This window comes from Protopterus annectens, chromosome 12.part0 (genome assembly GCF_019279795.1).
Source record: "Protopterus annectens isolate FY-2018-M chromosome 12.part0, PAN1.0, whole genome shotgun sequence".
NCBI lineage: Eukaryota > Metazoa > Chordata > Ceratodontiformes > Protopteridae > Protopterus > Protopterus annectens.
In genome coordinates this window covers 100,842,499-100,869,013 of record NC_056746.1, presented here as the reverse complement: position 1 = coordinate 100,869,013, position 26,515 = coordinate 100,842,499, and the positions used below count along the sequence as shown (strand labels likewise).

The 26,515-nt window shown below is 43.5% G+C and overlaps 1 protein-coding gene across 4 annotated transcripts in view; it reads left to right on the top strand.

Annotated features, from left to right (window-relative positions):
- The window catches only part of BRAT1 (BRCA1 associated ATM activator 1), a 498,236-nt gene extending 473,409 nt beyond the window's left edge, over positions 1-24,827 (top strand). For all 4 annotated transcript variants that reach the window (XM_044089125.1, XM_044089127.1, XM_044089124.1 and 1 more), the window contains one exon: positions 24,008-24,827. In XM_044089125.1, coding sequence (XP_043945060.1) covers positions 24,008-24,712 — 705 coding nt within the window. In that variant the 3' untranslated portion in view covers positions 24,713-24,827. The remainder of the gene's footprint in view (positions 1-24,007) is intronic.
- The last annotated feature ends 1,688 nt before the right edge of the window (positions 24,828-26,515 follow it).

Sequence of the window (26,515 nt, the reverse complement as noted above, 5' to 3'; positions counted from 1 at the left end):
CAATCGTCCAGATATAGCTATATTTGAATATTTCTTTGCAGTTACTGGAGCCAGGCACTTTGTGAATACCCTGGGCGTAGTAGACAAGCCAAAGGGCAGTGCAGAGAACTGATAATGCATGCAGCCTGCTTTGAAGCGTAGGTAGCTTCTGCAAGATTCCCTGATTGGGATATGCAGGTAAGCCTCTTTTAAATCTAGAGTTGTCAACCAGGCATTCTTGCCTAGCATAGGAAGTAACTGGTGAAGAGTTAGCATCTTGAATTTTGGAATGTCCAGAAATGTGTTTAGAGTAGACAGGTCCAGAATTGGATGCCATGAGTTGTCTTTTCTGGGTACCGGGAAAAGTCTGGAATAGAAACCTTGTCCCTTTTCCTCTTCTGGTACTAGCTGAATTGCCCCCATGTTTTGGAGGGAAAGTACTTGTTTCTGAGCCTCTGCCCACTGATTTGGGGGCAGATCTGGCCACCCGTTTGGGGTTGGCAGCGTGTGGGAATGAATGCCTAGAGCAATAAGTTGCAATAATCACGACTTGAAAGAAGGACATTTTCGTGATTATTGCAACTTATTGCTCTAGGCATTTGGAACCAGACTATCAGTGGAGTTGATCTTTGGTGTTCGGAGACATTGCAAAGTATGTTTGCCAACTTGTTCGGCTGAATGCAATAAATTCTACAAATTTTATTCTCCACCCAGTCAGAAATCAACATAATTTTCTGTTTAAGAAGTCCCATGATATGCTGTTGATATTTTAGCATATGGAATTGACAGTTTAACGTCCTGCTTGCTAAGGTTGCAGAAGTATAAACCTTTTTACCCCATCTATCCAGAGTCCTGGATTCTCTATCAGAAGGGGTAGGATTTTTAGCAGTAGGAGCCTTAATGCCCTTGGGCCCCTGAGAAATGGTTTCAGGGTCCGCAACAGGATTTTTGAAAAGGAATTTGTGGGACTCAGGAACCCAGTAGTACCTGTCTCGTTTGCTAGGGGCTGGAGGCAAGGAATCAGGGGCCATACTGGATTCCAAAAACACATCATCAGCAATGTCTAGTACAGGAGGTATAGCCAAAGGCCTATGCTGAGGAAGAAGAAGGAAATCCCTAAGCCTCTTTTTGGATTCAGACAAATCCTGACTTTTCCCAGTGGAAATGCTCCCTTAAGGTATGTAAAGTTTCCCCAAAAGAGAAATCCTCAGGTGGAGAAGCTGAGGAAATGGAATCCTCTGCATCAGAGTCCTCATAAGTAGGTATGGATAAATCCAGATCATTAGAAGAGTCAGAAGAAACGGAGTCCTGTTCAGAAGATTCATAGTCAAGTTCAATCCTAGGCCTCTTGGGGGGGGGGGGGCTGACTACCCCCAATTAAAGTAATTAAATCTTCAGCCATTTTGATAATTTGTTTTTTAGGCATAGGGGCCTGAACATGTGGCCTGGGCATCGGTTTTTTAGACATAGATCAAGATTTAGGTCTTAGTGTTGAAGTTGGAGTCGGTTTAATATGCAAATCTGTAGGCCTGAATACACCCTCAGAAGCCGGTGCTTTCTCAGCGGCTCTGGACCCATCCAAGGTAGAGACATTCACGGGTTCCATATGTGAAGCATCTCCCGGTATACCAGACTCCGAATGGGTCTCAGTAGAGGCCTGCGAATCAGAAGTAACGGATATCAGGGGCTGCGAAAGCGCCTCACTGAGTACTGGTGGCTGGCTTAGGAGAAGCGTCACCGGAATTTTTGGACCTCAACAGCCTGCCTCTGTCTTTTTCTTTGCGTTTTTTCGGTATTCCGGTAGTCAGATGGCTAACCGATGTCATTTTTGGATAATTAAAACAAGAACCGAAATATTTAGAAGCAAAAATGTACTGACGGCTGATTAAATAAAGCACAAAACTGACAGCAAGGTACATTGTGGTCAGTGCCTAGGCAAGGAATACAGTACAAATGAAAATCCTTATGAGGTATTTGCTTCCCACAAGTAATACAATTATTAGCTTTTACTGACATCGGTAAGGAGCAAGAAAAAGTTTCCCCAATGGGGTACTTAGCTTTAAGATGAAGACTTTGGTTCTGAAGCTCAAAAATGAAAATTTCAGGAGTCGGCCGACCGGCACTTGCGAACTGCTTCTGCTTCGGGCACCACGCGGCAAGAAAGACTGATGTAATGGCGTTGGCTGCATGTTTTATACCCCTGATGTCATGGAAGAAGGGACAACAACCGACGCAGGACCCAAGACTTTGCCGACTGAGGGCAACCTGCCAGCAGATTACCCAAATGTAATGACTACAACAGTGAAACACAAAGAACATCTGCAGTGGCAAAACCAGCTCTGGATTTAAAAAAAAAAAAACAGGCATGTGGTAAAATAGCCAAGTTTGCTACCAACCAAAAGACTTACTCCCACCATTGCTCCTCTCTCCAACAACTAAAATGGCTAGAACTACCCCATCAGCTCTCCTATACACAACTATCCCTTGCTCACAAACTTATTTTCAACCCCTCCCTCTGTCCCTCGCTCTCTTCTGTGCTTAAAATGCACAAACCTGGTAGAATATTAAGGTTCAGCAACCAAAATCTACTTGAAGTGTACAAACCAACCCGTCCACCTGGCAAATACCTTCTCTCACATGGGTTAGCCCGTCTCTGGAACTCTCTACCTTCATCTATCCGTACTACCTCTAACCATTTTATGTTCAAAAAATCTCTTCATTCACTTCTACTTTCCCAGTGGGAATGCTCTTGCTCCCACCCTACTTAAATACCCATCTCCTGGACTCCTGCTGACGTTCTTGACTTCTCTCTCTCATTATCCATAATTTCCCATTTCACTGTTCATCACTAATGAATACATAAGAATACTCTGCACTCTCATATGTTGAACTCTCTTTATTAAATAACTCTAGTAGAATTTAGAATTTATGTATAATTTCAGATAATCTGTCATCAGTTTTTTTTTTACTTTTAAAACTTAAATTTATTGTAACTGTTTTGCTTAGCATTTGATTTTTGCCTACTGTGACTTTAACAATGTTTAAATATGCCTAATACCTACTGTAATCTACATTGTCTGGAGCTTTTCTCCCCAGGACTCCATTGAAAACAGGTTCTTTTTGGCCCAATGGACTATCCTGGTAAACCAACTGCAAATAAATAAATAAATAAATACTTGGTGAAGGTATGTACAGAGCTCCAGGTAGCAGCTTCTAGGATGTCCCTGGATGGGACTCCTCTGAAAAAGGCTGTAGAGGTAGATGCAGCCCTGGTGGAATGTGATCTAGTCCCGTGTGGGGTAGGTTTTCCATGGTGCTTATAGCAGAAATGAATGTAATGGGCTATCCATTTGGAAATGGTTTGCTTTGAAATGACCTTCCCCTCTGCCCCTGCAGCAAAGCCAACTAGCAGCTGTTCAGATTTTCTGAGAGGCTTAGTCCTGTCCTAATAAAATCTAAGTTGTCTGTGCACGTCCAAAAAGTGCAGCATTCATTCTCCTTTGTTTTGTGGATTAGGGAAAAAGGTAGACAAATGAATGGACTGATTTAGGGCCACACTAGACACCACCTTGGGCATAAAGGAAGGATTGGTCCTGAGGAAAACCCTGTCTGCATGCAAGATAATGAAGGGTTCCACTGCAATGAGGGCCTGTAATTCAGACACTCAGAAGAAAGGCTGTTTTCCAAGAAAGGAGTTTCAACTCTGCAGTTGCAGCTGGTTCAAATGGAGGGAGAGTGAGCTTTTCCAGTACAAAGTTAAGGTCCCAGGCTGGAGTAGGGGCTTGCATGGGGGGGGTCTTAAATTTTTAGCCCCTCTGAGGAATTGCTTTAACAGGGGGTGAGAGAAGAGGGGTGGTTCAGTATTATAATGTGCTGAAATTACAGAGGTATGAATTTTAATTGACGAGAAGGATAGGCCCTTGTGGAGTTAAGTACTGAAGAATATAAGGTAAGCTGGGCACCGTAGTGCCCATCCCCTGAGTCTGGCTCCAGGAACAGTATCATTTCCACTTTTCAGCATAGGATTTTCTAGTACTAGGCCTCCTTGCTTCCAGAATGACATCCAGCACCTGCTTACTGAGTGATGCTATTGGTGAGCTCAAGGAATTAGCCAAGCTGCTAGGTTCAGGGTTTGAAGCGGAGGGTGCAGAATCTGGCCCGCCTGCTGGGACAGCAGGGAAGGTGTCTGGAGGTAGGTGCCATGGATCCAACAGTATCATACTGCGCAAGAGGGGGTACCAGTGCTGGCGAGGCCAGTTTGGTGCAATCAGTATTGTCCTTGGTTTGTCTTGCTTGATCTTTAGCAGAACCACAAAATGATCAGCTTTAATAATTGGCTTAATTACTGGTGTCATTCTAAGGGGATCCAATGTCTGTCTGCCTGGGATGACATGCTTGACAAGCCACGCTGCTTCGCAAGGGATGGCTTGCACCTGTCACCCCTGGGCTTCCGGATATTGGCAAAGGCTCTTGCCACCCCCATAGTGCCTTTTTTAGGCAAGGCTCAAATGATAAACCTACCGCCCTAGAAAACAAAAATGGAGAAAAACTAAGGGTAATACTGCTCAATGCCAGAAGTCTAAACCTCAAGATGCACACCCTCGAAGCCCTCCTCAGTATGGAGAACATCGATGTCTGTGCTGTGACTGAAACCTGGTTCAAGGCTCCTGAGAGCACCCCAGCACTATCAGGTAATACCTCATATCATGCGTTCCGGCCCCAAAATCCGGACCGAACCACAAAAGGAGGGGCAGTATCCATATTCATAAAGGATACCCACACCTCCAGGTTAGTGGCAACGCACGAAGCATTGGAGACCATCCAGGTGCAATTAACCATAGGTAAAACTGCCCTACAGTTTGTAACATGCTATAGACCACCTTCTCAAACTCAGGAAACCCACACAGCTTTCCTGAAGACACTGGAGAGTATGAATGTCTCTCCAAACACCATCATATTGGGTGACTTCAACTACCCAAACATAGACTGGGAACATTACTCAAGCCCCAACACCCTAGCCCAAAGGTTCCTGGAGTTCATAAACTCAAATGCTATGGAACAACTAGTCACCATTCCCACAAGAGAAGAAAATATACTAGATCTGATCATCACAAACATGGGGACAAAATGCTCCACACCGGAAGTATATCCCTCATTGGTGAGATCAGACCATAAATTAATCTCACTGGAGATCCACATCCCGCCCCACCCCCAGCAAAAGACCACAGTGAAGAACTTCTCAAAAGCAAACTTCACACTTCTTAAGACTGGAGTGGTATCCTTCAAGGCCCCCGAGCCAGTGGAAACCACAACCCACGCTGCTGAAACCCTTACAAATGCCTTCTACGAGCACCTCCAGGAATGTATGGCTCAAGCAGTCCCTAATAAAATCAAGACCCTTTCCACCAAAGGCAGGCGCCCGGTCTGGTGGACCCCAGCCATAAACAAACTCTACAACAAGAGGAGAAAGCTACTACATGACAGAGCAAAATCCCTAAAAGAGAAGGCATCTCTGATCAATACTAGCAAAAAACTACGATCACTCATAAAATCATCCAAGGCCAACTTTGAGAGAAAAATCGCTAATGACACAAAAGACAATCATAAGGCCTTCTTTAGCTATGTTAGAAACCTGGGTGGAAACTCCCAGATATGCTCAGAATTAGTCCAAAATGATAAAAAAATCACTGAACCCACAGACATTGCCAACATACTGGCAGACAGGTTCAGTGCAAATTTCTCCCCCCCAAAAGGAGAAATATCTATCCCACCAGGCTAGCCTCCCAAACATCTCAGATGCCCAGGTGAGAGCTGCTCTCTCTAAAGCAAAAAACACAGCATCAATGGGACCGGACGGTGTCCCCGGCTGTGTGCTACACGAACTCAATGAGGAACTAAACCCACACATAAGGCTGCTGTTTAATCTTAGCCTTACTACAGGATACGTACCCAAAGAATGGCGTATGGCAACTGTGGTCCCACTCCACAAAGGCGGTGCTTCTACGGACCCTGAAATTACGCCCCATAAGCTTGACGAGCCTTGTCTGCAAAGCTATGGAGAGGATCATAATGGAACTCATAAATAAAGACATTGGGGACCTACAGACACTGGATCCTACCCAATTTGGCTTTGTCAAGGGCAGATCCTGCCTCTTGAACTTGGTCGATTTTTCGAAACAGTCACTAAGGCCATTGATGAGGGTAAGGCAGTTCACACAGCCTACCTTGACCTAGCAAAAGCGTTCGACACAATACCCCACTTGGGCATCATAGAAAAGCTCACCAGCTTAGATGTAAACCCATATGTCACAAGATGGGTTGCAAACTGGCTCAAGGACAGAACACACAGGGTTAGAGTTGCTGGTGCCATGTCAGACTCTAAGCCGGTCACGAGCTGTGTCCCACAGGGCTCAGTCCTGGGCCCCATCTTGTTCGGCATTTATTTTTCTGAAGTGCAGGCAAACATAGGGAGATTGTGGCTGACAAAATTTGCAGATGACTGCAAACTGGGCACCATAATTGACACTCCATCAGACACAGACATCCTCCAGAGAGGTCTCATAGAAATGGATAACTGGTGCCAGAGCCATGGCCTTAAGCTAAATGCCAAAAAATGTATAGTCATACCCTTTGGGAAAAACAAGGTAACCCCTAATTACCACATAGGTGGTAATCCATTAAACACGGAAGAAGTTACCAGGGACCTGGGGACCCAAGTTGACAGTAACCTCTCTTTGACACTCACATTGCCAAAGTGGTTAGGAAGACCTTCTACATTGCCCACCTGATCATGAAGGGATTCACATCCAGATCAGGAGAAGTCATTGTACCCTTGTACTCTTCACTTATCAGACCAATGATTGAGTACAACGCCCCATTCGGAATGTACCTTACCCGACACCTGCAGCAGTTGGAAAGACCCCAAAAGTTCCTCACCGAAAGGATAAAGGGGCTCAAACATATGTCATACGATGCCCGACTGAAGAAACTCCAGCTCTATTCAGTCGCATACCGTCTGCTCAGAGGTGATCTGTGCCTGACGTACAAGGCCACGTCCAACCCGGAATTAATGGACATGCTCCACCTCAAAAAATCCAAATCCACCAGAGCCACGAGAGCAAGAGACTTAAACCTCAACACGGATATAAATAGGACGTGCTGGAGGGACAGATTCATCACCCAGAGACTCCCTACACTATGGAACAGAATCCCAGTCCATGTGAGGCAGAGCCCCTCACTGACTCTGTTCAAGAGAAATCTTGACGAGTGGATGGGAGATCGTAGGTTTACCCTGGGAATCATCTCTGTGTCACTGCTGGACAGAGGCACAGCAAACTAATGGGTATAGTATTCTCATCCTAAGGGGTGGTGAACGCCACACACACTCTGGCTAGGCTTATAAATGCCCTAGGGCAGATAGCCTAGTATGAACCTATGAACCTTCGAGAGGAGAGGCAGAGGGGGGAAGGCATAAACTGAGAGGCTTTCCCGGGTAAAGGACAGGGCATCCACTTTCCAAGCTTGACTGTGGGGGAGTCCTTGTGCAGAATTTGTCCAATTGGTAGTTCTGAGGGGAGGCAAATGGGTCTATCTTTGGAGTCCCCCATTTGGTCCTCAAGAGGTTGAATATTTTGGTTCCAGTTTCCATTTGTGTGGGTTCATGAAATTTCTGCTTAGGTTGTCTGCCAGTAAATTTAGCTTGCATGGCAGGAATTGAGCTTGTAGGTGCACTTGGTAGCTCAAGGCTGTGTTCCACAGAGCTATGGCTAGTCTGCAGAGGGTACGAGTGGGTTTCCCCCTGCTTGTTTATGTACCACATAACTGTGGTATTGTCTGTCTTTACCTACAATTCTCCTGGAAGGATGTGGTCTTTGAAGGCTGTCAGGGAATTCTGTACAGCTAACATTTCTTTTTGGTTGATATGCAGGTGCATCTGACTCGGGTTCCATTTGCCCTGAATGCACCGCACTGCCAAGTGAGCCCCCCATGCATAGTCTGATGCATCTGTAGTCAGGGTTTGGGCGGCAGGGGGTAGATTGAAAGGGAGCTCCTTGTTGAGGTGGCAGGCCTCTGCCCACCAAAGAAACTCTGTCTTTATACAAGAAATGATAGGAATCATTGATTCCAGGTCCTGAGAATGTTTACACCATATGCTTTTTAGATACCATTGTAGTTTCCTCATATGCAGTCTTGCATATGGAATTAGTAGAAAGCAAGAGGCCATGAACCCCAGGGCTTGCAGGATTTTCCTTGCAGATAACTGGGTCTTTGTAGCCAGTAGTTTAAAATAGGCTGTCAAATAAACTTGTTTCTCTGGCGTGAGGTACGCCATCTGGGAAGTTGTGTTCAAGCTTGTTCCCAGGAATACAATCTGTTGGCAGGGTACTAGATGAGATTTCTTTTCATTTATGGTGTACCCCAGCGAGGTTAGGAATTTCTTTACAAATGCCAGATGTTTTAATAGCATGTCCTGGCTTTCTGCCTGAAATAGACAGTCATCCAGGTATGGGTATATTTGAATATTTCTTTGCCTGCAAAATGCAATGGCTGGAGCTAGACACTTTGTGAATACCCTGGGCGCAGTAGATAAGCCAAAAGGGAAGTGCAGAGAACTGATTGGAGGCGTAGGTATTTCCTGCAAGATTCCCTTATTGGAATGTGCAGGTAAGCTTCCTTTAAGTCTAAGGTTGCCAACCAGGCATCTTTGCCTAGCATAGGAAGCAGCTGTTGAAGTGTTAGCATTTTGAATTTTGGGATTACCAAAAAGTTGTTTAGAATAGCGAGGGCCAGGAGCTGTCTTTTCTGGGTACCAGGAAAAGGCTTGAGTAAAAACCTTGTCCCCTTTCTTCTGCTGGGACAGGTTGAATAGCCCTGATATGTAGAAGAGAAGAGTACCTGCTGTTGAGCCTCTGCAAACTGATTTGGGGGTAGGTCTGACCAACCGTTTGGGGTTGGTAAGGTGTGGAAGTGGAATCTGTATCCTTGGAAAACTGTATTTATTACCCATTGTTCTGGGTAATGAGTTCCCAGTTTTTTGCATGCAGGGCGATCTTTCCCCCTAAGGGAGCAGGCAGTTGAGCAGGGCTTGGAAGGGTTAAGTCATTGTGACATTTGTCTATAGGGGGGTGTCTTACTACTTCCAGCTTTGGAGGTGGGAACCCCCCACTGCGTAGGCCTGTGAGTACCTTGAGACTGTAGCCTGGGTGGTCTGCTGTTTCTGGGTTTGGACTGAGAAAAGCTTGGAAGAAACTGGAACGGACCAATTCTTAGAAGGTCAATGCTTGCTAAATCTGGGAGGCTGTACTTGCAGGAAATTTTTAACAGTTTGCATAGATTTAGCTTTTTCCTCCATCTTTTTAAGAACTTCACAGCCTTAATTCCCTGCACCCTCTCTCAAGGAAACAAGAAAATTACCCTGCTCTTCTTGTGCTTCCAGCACTAGTCTCTAGGAACCTAAGGACCCTCTCCACATACCAGCGGGTTTACCTCACAGCCTTAACTCCCTGCACCATCTCTCAAGGAAACAAGAAAAGTTTGTTTGCTGTCTAATTCCTGCCAGAAATACTTTCAGCCGTTGTACCATTGCTATAGGTGTCAAAGCACATTCTGAGCCAGGACAGCCAGCAAGCCTCTACCCTCCCTCTCTTTATAGTACCTTAACACCCACTCCCCCCATATTCTCCATAGTAACTCCCTTTCCTAGCATTCACTCTTCACCAGTTTTAATCCAGCAAACTCCCTCTCATATATACCTGCAATATAAGACCTGTCCATTAAGTGGCACCCTTTTTCTACTCTCATGCTCATGCTTATCCCCTGATTTTCTTAATTACTTACCTTATTTTCTGTAGTCCCAGACCTGCTTTTTAGTTCCTCACATTTCATCCTTTACTATACTGTCTACTACTACCGTTTCTAGGTTCTCTTATCCCTGTTTTTACCCACTTCTGACTTGTCCAACTCACCTTCTGTGGCCAGGACTGCCGATTGTTTCTTCTCTAGCTGCTTCCTTCCCTGCCTGTACCCGCTCCGTTCACCCTGCGGGCTCACTACACACCCCTCCCTACCCCCAATTCCCACCCACCTCCAGGGTTCCTACTCTTATACTTATTAGCCACTCCCCTTCCTCCACACATTACTCTCAGGGATCTTTCCTATTGGTCAACTACTCCCACTCCGACCTTCTCTAACCACTCCCCTTATTTCCTACCACACCCCCTCTTCTCCCCTTATTCACAACTACTATACTTCCATACCTTCAGTAACACAACTAATATCATATCCATCCCAATGGATAAAGTACATACCACTCTTACTTACACTGCTTCCACCTATCACTTATGCCTTCATACTCTCCTCCTACGAATACCCATTAGGTCCATATATTCAATACCCAGATAAGCTAACCAACTCTCCTTCACTGCACATCCTCTTTGTCCATGCTAACATAACAGCAACACCCAGCTATCTACTAGCTAAATATCATAGAATACTCCACATTAGATATAACAGTCTCAATCCCAAGAGATCACTATTCCTAAATAGCAGACTCCCAAATCCAAGCTATCTCAAACAACTCCACTAATTAAAAGATGGAAACATTCACCCAAACCCAGGCCCAACAACAACTCCTAACTCTCCCCCAACCAGTCCACTAATTATTCCATTACTAAACCATCTAACTCACTCCTTTTAGCTCATCTCAATATTCGTAGCATTAACAATAAAATTGCTCAACTCCATGCTCTCTTAGAAGTCTACTCCTTTGACATTCTCTGTTTAACAGAAACATGGCTAAAACCTGTAAGCAAAGACAATGAAATTATCCCACCAGGATATAATATCCTAAGACTCGACCTTGTAGCCAAAAAGGGTGGGGGAGTTTATAAGAGAATTTAAGTACCTTTTTATGCACTTTTTCTTTTAAAAAATACAGTATTTAAATTGATTTAAACTGTGTATGAAGGAGTGTTGAAGGAATCTTTAACTGGTTATTCTGCTCTTCAGTAACTTGAACTAAAAGCTAGTGTTGGCTGAATTTTGTTATTTGCTAGTAATTACAGGTGTGGGGGTAGCCACATTCAGTGATTTCCTGTCCTTGCATATTTAAACTGGTGCATGTGAAATAATTCCTGCTTTAAAACTTCAGCTTGGCAAGCTAAGAACTTGGTTATATTCAACTGGACGTATAAGAGAATTTAAGTACCTTTTTATGCACTTTTCTTTTTAAAAAATACAGTATTTAAATTGATTTAAACTGTGTATGAAGGAGTGTTGAAGGAATTTTTAACTGGTTATTCTGCTCTTCAGTTATTCCCACCCACCCGCCCTGTTTTTGTTTTGGTGTTAATCTTAGTGGCATTGAAACTGCCCGCCCTCAGCCTGCCTCTGGGCCCATCTCATTTGCTCACTCAACTGAGTGCAGTGAGATCATATTCTGATTTCAGGCACTCCTACTGTGTACAAAGAGAGCATCTGGGAAATAGAAAAAAAAAATTAAGCTTATTTCCTGCCTTTCTTGTTAAGTGGTACAGACTATTTGTAGGCTTCTGAGCCCCAAGCCCTTCTGTGTTTGAGGGAAGCCTTCTAGCTTGTTTTTTTTTTCTTGTAACTAGCCAGTTTTCTAGTTTCAGCACTCAAATCTGTTTCTTTGATCTCAGCACTTGTTCAGAAAAAAAAAAAAAAAAAAAAAAAAAATTCATCTGCTTTTACTGTACTTGTGTTTTACCTACTTCTTTTTACTTTTGCATCATCTTAAAATACTCAATTGTATTTATTACTGCTTGGTGTAACTCATTCTAAGCCTTTTGGTTTAAACACTTGGGCTTCGGACCAGTTAGTTGTTTTGCACTGAGAGGTTTGTGGTCTGCACTGTTGTGGCAGAACAGGTAGCTTACATCCTTCTAGGTTGAGAACTGCTGATTGAGGGCTCAGTGTCTGTTATTCTAAAAGTGTATTAATTCTGGTTTAAGCACTTGGGCTTTCAAGCCAGTTATTTTACATTAAGAGGGTTCGTGGTCTGCACTCTTGTGGGAGGAGAGGCTGGACTCTGCCCTTCTGAGCTGGGAATTTCTGGTTAAAGGCTTATAGTGCATGCATATCTGAACTGTTTCTTACTGAAGTTGGTGCGCCTTGTTTGCTGTGGCATAGACTGGATTCGGGCCTGCTGGATCTAGCTTTGTTTGTGTAACTTGAGCACTAATCCAGACATTCTCTAAAGTATTCAATGGTATTTATTACTGCTTGGTTGTAACTTGATTAAAGTGTAGCTATCATTCAAGTCTTTTGGATTAAGCACTTGGGCTTCAGACCAGTTGTTTTACATTAGGAAGGTTTGTGGCAAGCACTGTGGTGGCAGGACAGGTAGCTTTCATCCTTCTAAGTTGGGAACTGCTGATTGAGAGCCCAGTGTCCAAGTGTATTAGTTCTGGTTTAGGCACTTGGGCTTCAGGCCAGTTATTTTACATTAAGAAGGTTCGTGGACTGCACTCTTGTGGGAGAAGAGGCTGGACTCTGCCCTTCTGAGCTGGGAATTTTCTGGTTAAAGGTTTATAGTGCCTGAATATTTGAACTGTATCTTACTGAAATTGGTTCACCTTGTTTGCTCTAGCATAGACTAGATCCAGGCCTACTGAATCTAGCTTTGTTTATATACTTGTTGTTTGTTTGCTTGTTATTTCCCTGGAAGCTAATTCACCTAATACGCAACTTCTCAGCGCTTCTGTGGATCACTAGTGATATCTGCATTGCTTACTGTACTTATTTCCTTGTTTCACTTGAAAGAAAGTTACTGTTTGTCGTTTTGCATTTAGTTACTTGTATCACATTGCACTCAAGTTACCTGGCACTTGCTCACTAAAGCAATTATATAAGTCAGCACTAAAAATTAAAAGCACTACACCCTCACTCCCCACTGGCCCTTGTTTTCAATTAAGGATTTCCCAATATTATTCTAGCATGTCCAAAGGTCAGTTGTCAATCTCCTCTCCGGTCCAGCTGGTGAATCTGGGAATCTTGAGGCAATGTTATAACTGCCTCATACACAGACAACCCTCTCCTCCTCCCACATAACACAAATACTTGCGAGATGCAGCTATTTAGCCAAACTGGAGGCTGAGCTCTCTCAACTCAGGACTGGCAAGACCAGACAGGAGGAGAAGGCAACTACACACACCACAAAACCAGCCTCACATAATGCTACCACTCCACTGAATCAAACACATAAACACACAAAGACATACTCGGAGGCTCTGAGTAAAATTTACCTAAACAGCAGAGGCCTCCAAAGCAGACACCCAAACAACTGCTACCTCAAGACACCCCACAAGCAACACATAAACCACAAAAGCAGTGTGCAAAGCAGTCACAGCCCTTAAGGCCAAATACAACACCAAACATACTTGTCATAGGTGACTCCATAGTCAGACACACTGACGTCCCACTCACCAGGCTGAACAAGGAGAGGGTCACAGTAAGCTGCCTATCGGGCTAGAATCCGCCACATAACACAAGCCCTCGGGTCACTCCACAGCAAGTACAAATATGACACAGTCATTGTCCATGCTGGTGTGAACAACGTGAGACGTACCTCCCTGGACTGCATGAAAAGAGACATAGAGGAGCTCTCTGATTATGTAGCCCAGGCAAGTATGACCCTAACCCTGAGCAGTATCCTTCCTTCACCAAGAATGATGCCACAATATAGAGACAAGATGATCAGCTTTAACAATTGGCTTAATGTCTGGTGTCATTCAAAGGGGATCCAGTGTCTGTCTGCCTGGGATGACATGCTTGACAAGCCACGCTGCTTCGCAAGGGACGGCTTGCACCTGTCACCCCTGGGATTCCGGATATTGGCTAAGGCTCTTGCCACCCCATAGTGCCTTTTTAGGCAAGGCTCAAATTCTAAACCTACCACCCTAGAAAACAAAAATGGGAAGAAATTGAGGGTAATGCTGCTCAATGCCAGAAGTCTAAATCTCAAAATGCACGCACTCGAGGCCCTTCTCAGTATGGAGAACATCGATGTCTGTGCTGTAACTGAAACCTGGTTCAAGGCTCCTGAGAGCACCCGGCACTATTAGGTTTTACCTCATATCATGCGTTCGGCCCCAAAACCCGGACCACTCCACAAAAGGAGGGTGTATCCATATTCATAAAGGATACTCACACCTCCAGGTTGGTGGCAACGCATGAAGCTCGGAAACCATCCAGGTGCAACTAACAATAGGCAAAACTGCTCTACAAATTGTAGCATGCTACAGGCCACCCTCTCAAACTCAGGAACCCCACACAGCCTTCCTGAAGACACTGGAGGGTATAAATGTATCTCCAAACACCATCATATTGGGTGACTTCAACTACCCGAATATAGACTGGGAACATTACTCAAGCCCTAACTTTCTAGCCCAACGGTTCCTGGAGTTCATAAATTCAAATGCCATGGAACAGCTAGTCACTGTTCCCACGAGAGGAGAAAATATACTAGATCTCATTGTCACAAACATGGGGACAAAATGCTCCACACGGAAGTATATCCCTCATTGGTGAGATCTGATCATAAACTAATCTCACTGGAAATCCACATCCCCCCACCCCAAACAAAAAGACCATAGTGAAGAACTTCTCTAAAGCAAACTTCACACTACTCAAGACTGGTGTGGTATCCTTCAAGGCCCCTGAGTCAGAGGAAACCACAACCCAAGCTGCGGAAGCCCTTACAAATGCCTTCTATGAACACCTCCAGGACTGCATGGATCAGGCAATCCCAAATAAAACCAAGACTCTTTCCACAAAGGGCAAACGTCCAGTCTGGTGGACCCCAGCCATTAACAAACTTTACAATAAGAGGAGAAAGCTATTACATGATAGAACAAAATCCATAAAAAGGAAGTCACCCCTGATCATTATTAGTAAAAAATTACGAGCACTCATAAAATCAACTAAGGCCAATTTTGAGAGAAAAATTGCCATGGATTCAAAGGACAATCATAAGGCCTTTTTCAGCTATGTTAGGAACCTGGGTGGAAACTCACAGATATGCTCAGAATTAGTCCAAAATGATACAAAATCACTGAACCCACAGACATTGCCAACATACTGGCAGACAGGTTCAGTGCAAACCTCACCCCCCTCTCCCCTAAAGGAGAGAACTATCCCAGCCGAGTGTAGCCTCCCGGACATCTCAAATGCGCAGGTGAAAGCTGCTCTCTCTAAAGCTAAAAACACAGCATCAATGGGACGGATGGTGTCCCCGGCTGTGTGCTACACGAGCTAAATGAGGAATTAAACCCGCACATAAGGCAGCTGTTTAATCTCAGCCTTACCACAGGATACGTGCCCAAGGAGTGGCGTGCGGCAACTGTGGTCCCACTCCACAAAGGTGGCGCCTCTCGGACCCTGGTAATTACCCCCATAAGCTTAACAAGTCTAGTCTGCAAAGCTATGGAGAGGATCATAATGGAGCTCATAAACAAAGATATAGGGGACTTGCAGACATTGGACCCGACCCAGTTTGGCTTTGTCAAGGGAAGATCATGCCTTTTGAACTTGGTCGACTTCTTGAAATAGTCACCAAGGCCATTGATGAGGGAAAGGCAGTCCATACAGCCTACCTTGACCTTGCAAAGGCTTTCGACACAATACCCCACTCGGGTATTGTAGAAAAACTTACCAGCTTAAATGTAAACCCATATGTCACAAGATGGGTTGCAAACTGGCTTAAGGACAGAACCCACAGGGTTAGAGTTGCTGGCGCTGTGTCAGACTCCAAGCCGGTCACAAGTGGTGTCCCACAGGGCTCAGTCCTTGGCCCCTATTGTTTGGCATCTACTTCTCAGAAGTACAGGCCAACATGGGAGGACTTTGGCTGACAAAGTTTGCAGATGACTGCAAACTGGGCGCCATAGTGGAAAGTGCATCGGACACTGATATCCTTCAGAAGGGACTCACGGAAACAGATAGCTGGTGCCAGAGCCATGGCCTGAAGTTAAACGCCAAAAATGTATAGTCATACCCTTCGGGAAAAACAAGGTAACCCCAAGCTACCATATAGGTGGCAATCCACTAAGCACAGAAGAGGTTATCAGGGACCTGGGGACCCAGGTTGACAGTGGCCTTTCTTTTGACACTCACATTGCTAAAGTGGTTAGAAAGACCTTCTACATTGCCCACCTGATCATGAAGGGATTCACATCCAGATCTAGTGAGGTCATTGTTCCCCTGTACTCTTCACTTATCAGACCAATGATCGAGTACAATGCCCCATTCGGGATGTATCTCACCCGACATCTGCAGCAATTGGAGAGACCCCAAAGTTCCTCACCAAAAGGATAAAGGGACTCCAAAATCTGTCATATGCTGCCAGATTGAAGAAACTCCAGCTCTATTCAGTCGCATACCGTCTGCTCAGAGGTGACATGTGCCTGACATACAAGGCCATGTCCAACCCGGAATTAATGGACATGCTCCACCTCAAAAATCCAAATCCACCAAAACCACTAGAGCAAGCGACTTAAACCTTAGCACGGATATAAATAGGACGTGCTGGAGGGATAGATTTATCACTCAGAGACTCCCTATGCTGTGGAATAAAATCCCGGTCCATGTGAGGCAGAGCACCTCGCTGACTCTGTTCAAGAGAAATCTAGACCTGTGGATGGGAGATCGTAGGTTTACCCCGGGAATCATCTCTGGGTCACTGCTGGACAGAGGCACAACAAACTAATGGGCACAGTATTTTTTCATATAAGGGGTGGCGTAAGCCACAATAATTTGGGCTAGGCTTATAAATGCCTTAGGGCAGATAGCCTAGTATAAACCTATGAACCTATGAACCTATTCTATTCACATCTGGATTTCAGTTGACCATTTATGACTATAAACCACCTCTTAATACCAGTGCTGAAATTCTCATATCCAAACTTCAACTTAACAATGCCAAAGCCATCTATATTATCTGTATCTATCTACCCCCCCCCCCCCCCCAGTAATAACTATACCACCATGGAAAATATCCTTTGCTGGCTATCTCAACACCTGTCCCAAGAAACCATAATCCTTCGTGATATAAATATTGATTGGAATTGCTGTAGCAGCAGTCACCCTACCACCCACATCAACCTATATGTTTTTTCTCAAACCATTACCTCCCCCACCAGGATAAACAAACATTACAAGAAAGAAAGCACATTAGACTGGATTCTGATAAATAACCATCCGCAAATATATGAATCTGGAACCCTCCCTGATGACATAAGTGACCACTCACTTACCTACATCATCAGGCATAAAACCTATGCTCCTATTCCTACCACTGTTACGAATATCAGATCCAAAAATAATTTTAACCCTGATCTCTTCCAAAGGGAACTAAGAGCATGCAATTGGTCTCCCTTAAGATACCTCCCTCTGGAAGAAGCTCTTAAATACTTTAATTCTAACTTCTTATCCATCCTTGATCACCATGTACCAACCCGTTCCATCAGAATCAGGACCAAATCTACCCCATGGCTTTCTAAAGAAACCAAACATAAAATCCAGCTCAGAAGTAAATACTGGGCCAAATGGAGAATGACTAAAAACCCTGTAGACCAACAAAATTTCCGACAACTAAGAAATAATACTAAGAAAGCTATACTGTCCGAAAAAAGAAACTACTACCTTTAATTTCAGAAGGCTAACCATAAAAACCCACAAAAATTCTGGGCATGCATTAACCAATTACTACATCCAGGTCAGTCCATTACACCAACCCACAAAACACAGACCAGGAAAATCCCATGCATACTGCCTATGCCTTCAATACCTTTTTCACTGATGCTATCCAAATACTAGCCAGTCAGCTATCACCTAATAACTTCACTTTACCTACCTATAACAAAACCCCACCCCCTCCATTTAGTCTCCAACTAGTCCCAACAACCCACATTCTTGCCCTAATCCAAAAACTGAAACCAGGCTCTCCTTCAGCAGACCAACTACCTGCTGAATATCTGCAGAAATCTGCCAAGTCGATTGCTTACCCCATCTCCATTCTGATCAATAGAACTATTAGCAAAGGTCACATCCCTAGCATCTGGAAAGTCTCCCATATCATCCCCCTTCATAAAGGTGGTAACTCCACCAAATTCTCCAACTACCGTCCCATAGCCCTTCTTTCGCAAAGATCATGGAGAAATGCATCCATAGGCAATTGCTAGACCACCTAATCCAAAATAACATACTTTCTAGCTGTCAACATGGTTTCAGACCTTCCCATAGCACTACCACTGCCCTCCTTTCCTTTATGGATTGTATTAAGAAAAACCATGCTTTCCTCTGCACTATTTATTGATCTGTTCAAAGCATTCGACATGGTAAATCATCAAATTCTTATTGATATCCTCAAATCCCTGTCCTTAGACGCACTCTCAATTAAATGGTTCTGAACCTACTTACATAAAAGACAACAGGCTGTGCTTTGGCACAACACTCTATCTACCCACCTACCAGTTAAACTCTGTGTCCCTCAGGGGTCCATATTAGGACCTCTCCTGTTCTCCATATTTATCAGTGACCTTCATCTACCAATCCCCCATGCTACTTGCATACAATATGCAGATGACTTCACACTTATATGCTCAGCCACAACCACCTCTGAACTTCACTCCCTACCCTTACCCAAAAAGTATTTAACACAGCTGAACAATGGTTCACTCTCCGTTGTCTTCTCTTGAACCTCAAAAAAACAAAACTCCTCCTTTTCAATCCTACTCATAAGTCCTCCCCATAGATTTCTCAGTTACATCCACTAATGGTACCATTATATCACCTGACCCAACTTCCAAGCTACTTGGTATTCCCATTGACATCAACCTCAACTTTGACTTTTACATTAACAACAGTATAAAATCTGTCAACAAAAAACTTGTCTCTCGCTACAGAATTAAACCCTATCACCTACAGCTAGAACTACTATTGCACACACTCTTCTATGCCTCATCCATTTTCACTAATCTATCTAAGAACAACCTCAATAAATTGGAAACCTCCTACAATAACATAGCCAGATATGCTACTGGCAACCCATTTAGGGCTCACCATTGCTTTAATTTAAAACAGCTAGAATGGTTGGAACTACAGAATCTGCTTAAATACCACCAACTAATCATTGCCCATAAGACTCTTTATCAACCGTCTAATACTCCTTTTCTATCTAACATTAACACCCCCTATATTTTGGCAGCAGTAGCCTTAATGCCTTTTGGTCCTTGGGAAATGGTCTCTGGATCTGCAGTAGGATTCTTGAAGAAGAAGTTGTGAGAGTCAGGTTCTCTGTAATACCCGTCAGGTCTTCCTGGGAGCTGGAGGTAAAGTGTCTGGGGCCAGGCTAGATTCCAAGAAGACATCATCTACAGTGTCCAGAACAGTAGGGATAGCTAAAGACCTGTATTGAGGGAGGAGTAAGAATTCCTTAAGCCTCTTTTTGGAGTCAGAGTAATCCTGGCTTTCCAAGCGGAAATGCTCCCTAAGAGTGTGCAAGGTGTCATCACAAGAACAATCTCCTGGAGGGGAAGCAGAGGGAATGGAATCCTCTGCATCAGAATCCTCACAGGTAGATAAGGGCAAATCCTGGTAATAAGAAGAAACAGAAATATCAGTATCTTGATCAGAAGGAAAATCAGTTCTAGGTCTCAGAGGGGGAAGGCTGGCTTCCCCTAATTAAAGTAATAAGGTCTTCAGCCATTCTAATCATTTGTTTTTTAGGCATATGGGCCTGACCATGGGATTTGGACGTTTTCTAGGCATGGGTCGAGTTTTAGGCCTTGATGAAGAAGATGGCATCTGTTTGAAATGCAAATCTGTAAGCCTGAATACACCCTCAGGTGCCTGCACAGTGGCTCCGGACCCATCCAAGGTAGAAACATCCACAGGTTCCATAGTCGAAGAAGCATCTTGCGGCATACGAGACTTCGAATGTGCCTCAGTAGAGGCCTGCGAATCTGAAGTAGCTGGTATCAGGGGCTGCAAAAGCACCTCACTGAGTACCAGCGAACTGGGGACTAGCTTAACGGAAGTGTCGTTGGCAGTTTTGGACCTATGCGGTCTGTCTTTATCCTTACGTTTTTTCGGAATATCCGTAGTCGGATGGCTTACCAAAGCCATTTCTGGATAGTTATACAAAGTACCAAAATAATTTGCTGCAAAAATGGACCGACGAATAGTTTGGGGGTTGAATAAGGCACAAAACCGACAGCGAGGGACGTTGTGGTCTGGCCCTAAGCAAGGAATGCAGTACGAATGAAAATCTTTATGAGGTATTTGCTTTCCACAGGTAAGACAATTGTTAACTTTTATTGACATTGGTTAAGAGCAAGAAAAAGGATCCCCAACATGGTACTTAGCTTTTTTGAAGACTTCGGTTCTGAAACTCAAAAACGAAAATTTCAGGAGTCGGCCGACCGGCACTTGTGAACTGCTTCTGCTTCGGGCACCACGCGGCAAGAAAGACTGATGTAATGGTGTCAGCTGCATGTTTTATACCCCTGACGTCATGGAAGAAGACAGCATCAGACGCAGGAATCCAAGACTTTAACATTCAGGCCAGCTGAGGGCTACCTGCAGGCAGATAACCCAAATGCAATGACTGCAACAGTGAAAAATGAAGAACATCCATTGTTTCACAGGGCTCCACTATAGATTGTTTTGTGGGTAGTCTCTCCTGGGGCCACAGTTTGATATACCTGTCCTGAGAAGAGCTGCCCATTGCTTGGAATGAAATGATTGTCCTCATAAATTTATTGAGGGTGAAAGGAGCTGGATGTGGCAGGTCCAGTGTCTAGGAGAACTAATCAGATTCTTAAGGCTGCAGGTGCTGGTCCAGAAGCCTAGCTGTAGACTTTATCATTGCAACAGTGGTCCATATGAGAGGTCTGAATCTTTGAAAAACGAGGTGAAGGATACTGAATGAGGAACAGAGTCAAGCCAGAGGTCTGTACCTTATTCCTGACGATGAGCTATCTAGCAGAGTTAGCTTTTAATGCAGCTGCTAGGGCAGCAAGCACTGGGGTCACAGTTGTGGTGTACATGTAAATTTGTGGGGGGGGGGTTGCATTTATTTCTAATAAGGAATTTACATTTTTTTTTACTGATCTGCAGTGACATTTTATTCCTTTATCATGCTAATAGCATTGCCTGTAAGACATCTGGTCCTCTTCCCATGTGTTCTGCACCCTTCTTATAGGATTTTTCCACTCTTCTCTTTCTGTTACCATGTGTCCTTCCCATTTGCTGGAAAACAGGGATAAAATACTGACTACATCCCATACAATGAAAGTTTCAATAGTAGATCAGATGCTTGTTGATACAAGTATGGAGAGCAGGTGTGTGCTTGGGGGGGGGGGGGTTGGTGGCCATACTCACTGCTGCAAATATAACTGGACCTCTGCTGGTGGGCAGGAGCAGGTCTGAAAGAGAGGGACAGTTGGAGGAGTGTGATCTTCCAAACTGGTTATGGCTGCGCATGTACAAGTAGTGGGGCAGTGTTGATCCTTGTAGTGGTTCCCGTGTCTCCATCATCAAAAGTGTGGGTTAGGGCCTTTTATACAAAAATCCTTTCAGTTGCCAAGATGCTACTTAGGGAGCAAACTCCATGATGACAGCTCCTCCTGGTGTGCTTGAGCGATCCTCCTTGTCAAAGCACCCCAATAGGTGTACACTAGGCTCAATTTCAATTGGCGGAGGCTTGATGGCCTGTAAAGTGGGAGGGGATAGGTTAAAGAAATAAATCCCTCTTGCTTTGCTTGGCAGCTGCATGGCTACTTCTGGGTCTGTATTCCCTTTTTCAGTTATCTCTGCTGTTGCCATCCATTTGTCCATCCGTAGCTTTTGTTTGTCTTGGTCTCCTTCTGGTGACTACATTTCTCTTCCCTTTATTCTGTGCTTTACCAGTTGCTTGCACTGTTTTGACAGTATTGGTCTACGGTAGGCTGTCCTCTACCTACCTTTCCTGCATGGAGCACTTCATATCATCAAATGTAATTTTGGCGAACGCAAAAAGGGCAAGTTCTGTTCACCAAAATTACTTACACTGACAGTTGAGTTTGCTTTTTTCCCTACTGCTGTGCAACCACGGAGTTGATATATATGTCTGGGAGTTGGGGGGGGGGGGGATTTCCCCTACATACAGAAACAAAATTGCCTAGTTGTTCTTTAAAGGTGGTTTTGGCAAATGCTATTTTTTTTTTTTTTTTTTTCTGTTCGCCAAAATTACCTTCAGTGACTCAACACAAGTCCTTCCCACACCATCCTGTTGCTTCCTGTTCTCCAGTCTCATATTCTGTGACGCTACAAGCTGTCCTAATGAGCACCTCACAAATCTTTCTCCCACTGTTCTAATCCAGCTTTTGCTACTCCCCTCATTTTGCCCTGTTTGTGGATCCCTTACTTTTATTCCAAGGTTTAGGCTAAAAATGTATTATTCAGTCCACTTCACTGTTGGCCTTTCATAAAAATTCTGCTTTTGCTACATGAAAAACTTCCTTATTTGGGGCCTTCTTCTGTAAGAAGGCTGAATACTTACTCTCGCTTCTCACTGACCCCTTTTAAATAAAATTGCTTAACAAATTCATAATCTGTTTTTCAGGGTGAGACATATGATTATGATGTGTGTATATTTAGATACACAGATCTTTTTTCCCCCCAAGAATTGGAGCAAGGGTGCTGGCCCCATGGCAGAGGACTGGAACCCTCACCTGGGTTGAAGTAACAGAATGAGTCCTGACTATGGTGGTAAGAAAGGATAGCAGTGAACAAGAAACCAAGGTCATTGTTTTCATATGTGGGGAGTGGGCTTATCTTTCTTTTGTGCAGGATGCATGCAGTAGACAGTGCGACTGATGACTGTGGCACATATTAAAATGTGTGAACTAAAGCTGGGCATTGGCATGTGCACAAGCACATAACACCAGTAACACCCTTATAGCTCCTACAGCATCGACACACAAACAGCAGACACCCTTCAGAGAGGGAGTCAGCGTGTAAAAAGTACTTAACCAACCATGAGGACAGCTTTCTGATGACAATTTCTTGTCCAAGCTGTCTAAATGGGAGAACAAAATGGCCAATTGCTTTTGAGGTGTGAAGGGAGGTCTGTAATGGTAGACAACCTCAACAGTCAGTGTTCTAACAAGTTGTAGTAATTTTATATCACAGAAGTGCATTTGTGTTACCTTACTGATGGATAATTTGTACTTGTCCCCATATAGGGTTGTTACTGCTGAATTTGGTTATATAAGTTGTAGTCATTTTATATCACAAAAATGCACTTGTGTTATTCCTACTGCTAGGATGACTTGTACATGTTTTCCCCACAGAGGTTGTTACTGTTGAATTGGTTGTACAAGTTGTAGTAATTTTATATCACAGAAATGCACTAGTGTTACCCTACTCCTAGGATGATTTGTACATGTTGTTCACCACAGGGGTTGTTACTGCTGAATTGGTTATGTGTAATTGATGTTGACATCCTTTCACTGTAAACAACATCACTTGCTGCTCTGTAACCATCTTCTCGTAGGTTGGCACTAGGCTATCGGCCCTAGGGCCTATATAAGCCTAGCCATAACAATTATTCATGGTCTTTTGGTTTTTGCTGATTGAGGATATTAACAGCTGTCATTACTCTGCCCTCTAGTGTACCACCCTTTCGGTATAGTTTTATGCATTTAGGTTTGATCAGTTGATCTACTTGTTTGACTAGTCCTGTGTTTTGTTTTTGTGTCCAACAAAAGTTTGTTTGGTTTACTTTATACTGATTGTAATGTATCTATGTTAATTCTTTGTACTTTTTGTGATATTTGACTTACAAATGTTTACTTCATGGTCACATCTATTTATCCCTGTTAAAAGGTAGGCCAGTGGGACTAACTTAATAAAAATGAGGCTTAGTGCTGATCTTCAGGTTTTGTTTTAGTAATCGGATTTGAGACGGTTTGATAATTTTAGCTCTGCATCAGCACTAAACTAAAATCATTTTCATTTGTTTTAGGAAAAGATTGTTCCACAGCTGCTGAACATACTTTCCGATGATTCTGAGGGCTTCCCAAGAAGGGCTGTTGTCAAAGTATTCACCAGCTGGCTCAAGAATCACCACATGTGGAAGGGAATGGAAAGAAACATTGCACAAGTATTGCATGGTGGGGGGCATGACCCTGACTGGGAAGTAAAAGTTAATACCTTAAATCTGGCGGAAACATTGGTTCAGCAGACACTAAATGGCTCCTGTTGTATATTTGCCACCAAACACTCTGGCATTCTGAAACCAGAAAATGTTTGGAATTCCTTGCAGGAGCTTTATGAAACAAAACTGTTTGAAATATTGTTCCACACCTTATTTGACTGTGACAGACCAGTTGCTCAGAAATCCTGCAGCATCCTTATTTTACTGAAAAAAGCTACTGTTGAATTTTGCACAGAAATGAACTCTGAGCCTGACAAGCACATGCTGTCCAGAGAAATGATGCAGGACAGGATATCAAGTAGGTGTGGTTACTGCATGGGTAGTGCTGACAATGCAAATCTACAGACACTGGAAAATGTCATTGATGTTCTGATGGCATTAAATCTTGAAGTGTTGCAGTGTGAACTAGAGCAAAGTAGCGATTATGTTGTCAACAGCCCTCGCTCACTCTTACAGGACATACTTGCAACTGCTTTAACATCCTCAGAAGAAATTGATGTAGACTGCTACTAAGCGGTCAATGCAAAGGGGAGTCTGACCTCACGTTTGTAATTTGGTTGTTCTGTTTCACCTTGATGGTTTTCTTACATCTCAGAATAAACAACTGCATTTCTGTTTAGAACCTTCACATGTCTGTTGCACATATGTTTTCACCCCTTTTGTGGAACAGACAAAGTTATATTCCTGGTGAAGTACCTTGAGATAAGAGTGTAACAAATACAATTTATCACCTCATACACTTTTAGAACGTTTGAGTACTGCATTTTTCTTAGCCAGATCTGTTTGTCCTGATGGTTCTGGGAAGATGTGGACCAGTGGAGAGGATTACTGTTTTTCATGTAACTGTAAGGATCTGGCCCACAATGACTTTGACATCTGCATGAACTAGTACTTTGTTACATATTTACACAAGTAGTTTTTTTATTATATAAATTGTTTTCCTTTTCTTGATCCTAGTTTGTCAGTTCATGTTTAACAACAAGAAATGAAAGACCAAGTGTCCGTTTTTTTTTCCCCCTCCCCTTGGCTGCATTGTTTTTATTGCATTTTTGACATTCTCTGTACAAATCATATTTGTGGCTTCTTTTCAGTTAGATTTGCCACACATTTTGAAACCTGGGCTCTTTTTTGATGAAATTCAGCAAGGTACTTAAAGCCCAGGCTGAACTACTACTGTTTTCTTTATTTTTAACACCTTTATTGAATCATCAGTTGTGACATAGGCAAATGTACATTTATACAAAAGTCATCAAACTGTATTAACAAACACATGCGTGAATGGGCATACCTTCGTTGAAGGTTGTGCGTCAGGGCCAGCAACTCGGCACGTAAAAATCTACTGCCAGTCATTAGCTGTGGCAACCCCTAACCGGGAAAAGCCAAAAGACGCAACAACATTTTCACATATACCGAGATATATATCTATAAAAAAAAAACCCAAGCAACATTACATAAATTCATTTCCTGCCTCCCCCTTTTTTTTAAATGAGAAACATCTTTATTAAGCCATTGCTTATGACATAAGCATTCATACATTGATATAAATGAAAACAAATCACATGAAACACAATCCTACTTGCAAGCATTTTACATCGCAAACCATACTGACACACTTCCAGTTGCAAACATTATAGATCACTTATAATCTACCCAATCATTTTCTGTCAAACATTACGTAGCTCATTTAAGTCCTGCCTTCTTTTAAACCTCATTCCTCCCCTGTATGTATTCCCACAGTTCCCATTTTTTCCTACGTAGTTTGCGCCTAGCCTTTTCTAAAGATGTGAATGCCAGTTGTTTTACTTCTGTTACTATATTCACTACTTCTAATATAGTTGGTTTAGATTTTGATTTCCAATTTCTAGTAATCGTTTTTTGGCAGGCACCATAATTAAGACACAACAAGGCCTTACTATGTCTAGGCAATTCGATTTTGTATCACCCCCCCCCCCTTTCCCCCTTTTCACAATAATCTGCCCACCTAGCATCTCCGACAGTGCCTCCCACAGGGACTCAAAGTCAGTCAGCCCACCACATGCCCAGAAAATATGTTCCCAAGTTTTCTTTTAAAATTTGACTGGTTCACCTGTGCTCATATAGGCTTTCAGAGTAACACATCACACACAAAGTGTTCTAGGTTTGACTTGAAGTTTTGTGGGGCCTCATCGAATTAAAGTGTCAAGAGCTCCCAAACAGCATTAACAGATTTGGGGGACTGCAACACAGTTAAAACCATCTCCAGCCCCAGGACACACTTGTGAAATCAAGCAGCCCTTACCTCTGTCAGAATTTATGGACTCATTTAAGTCAGAGGTC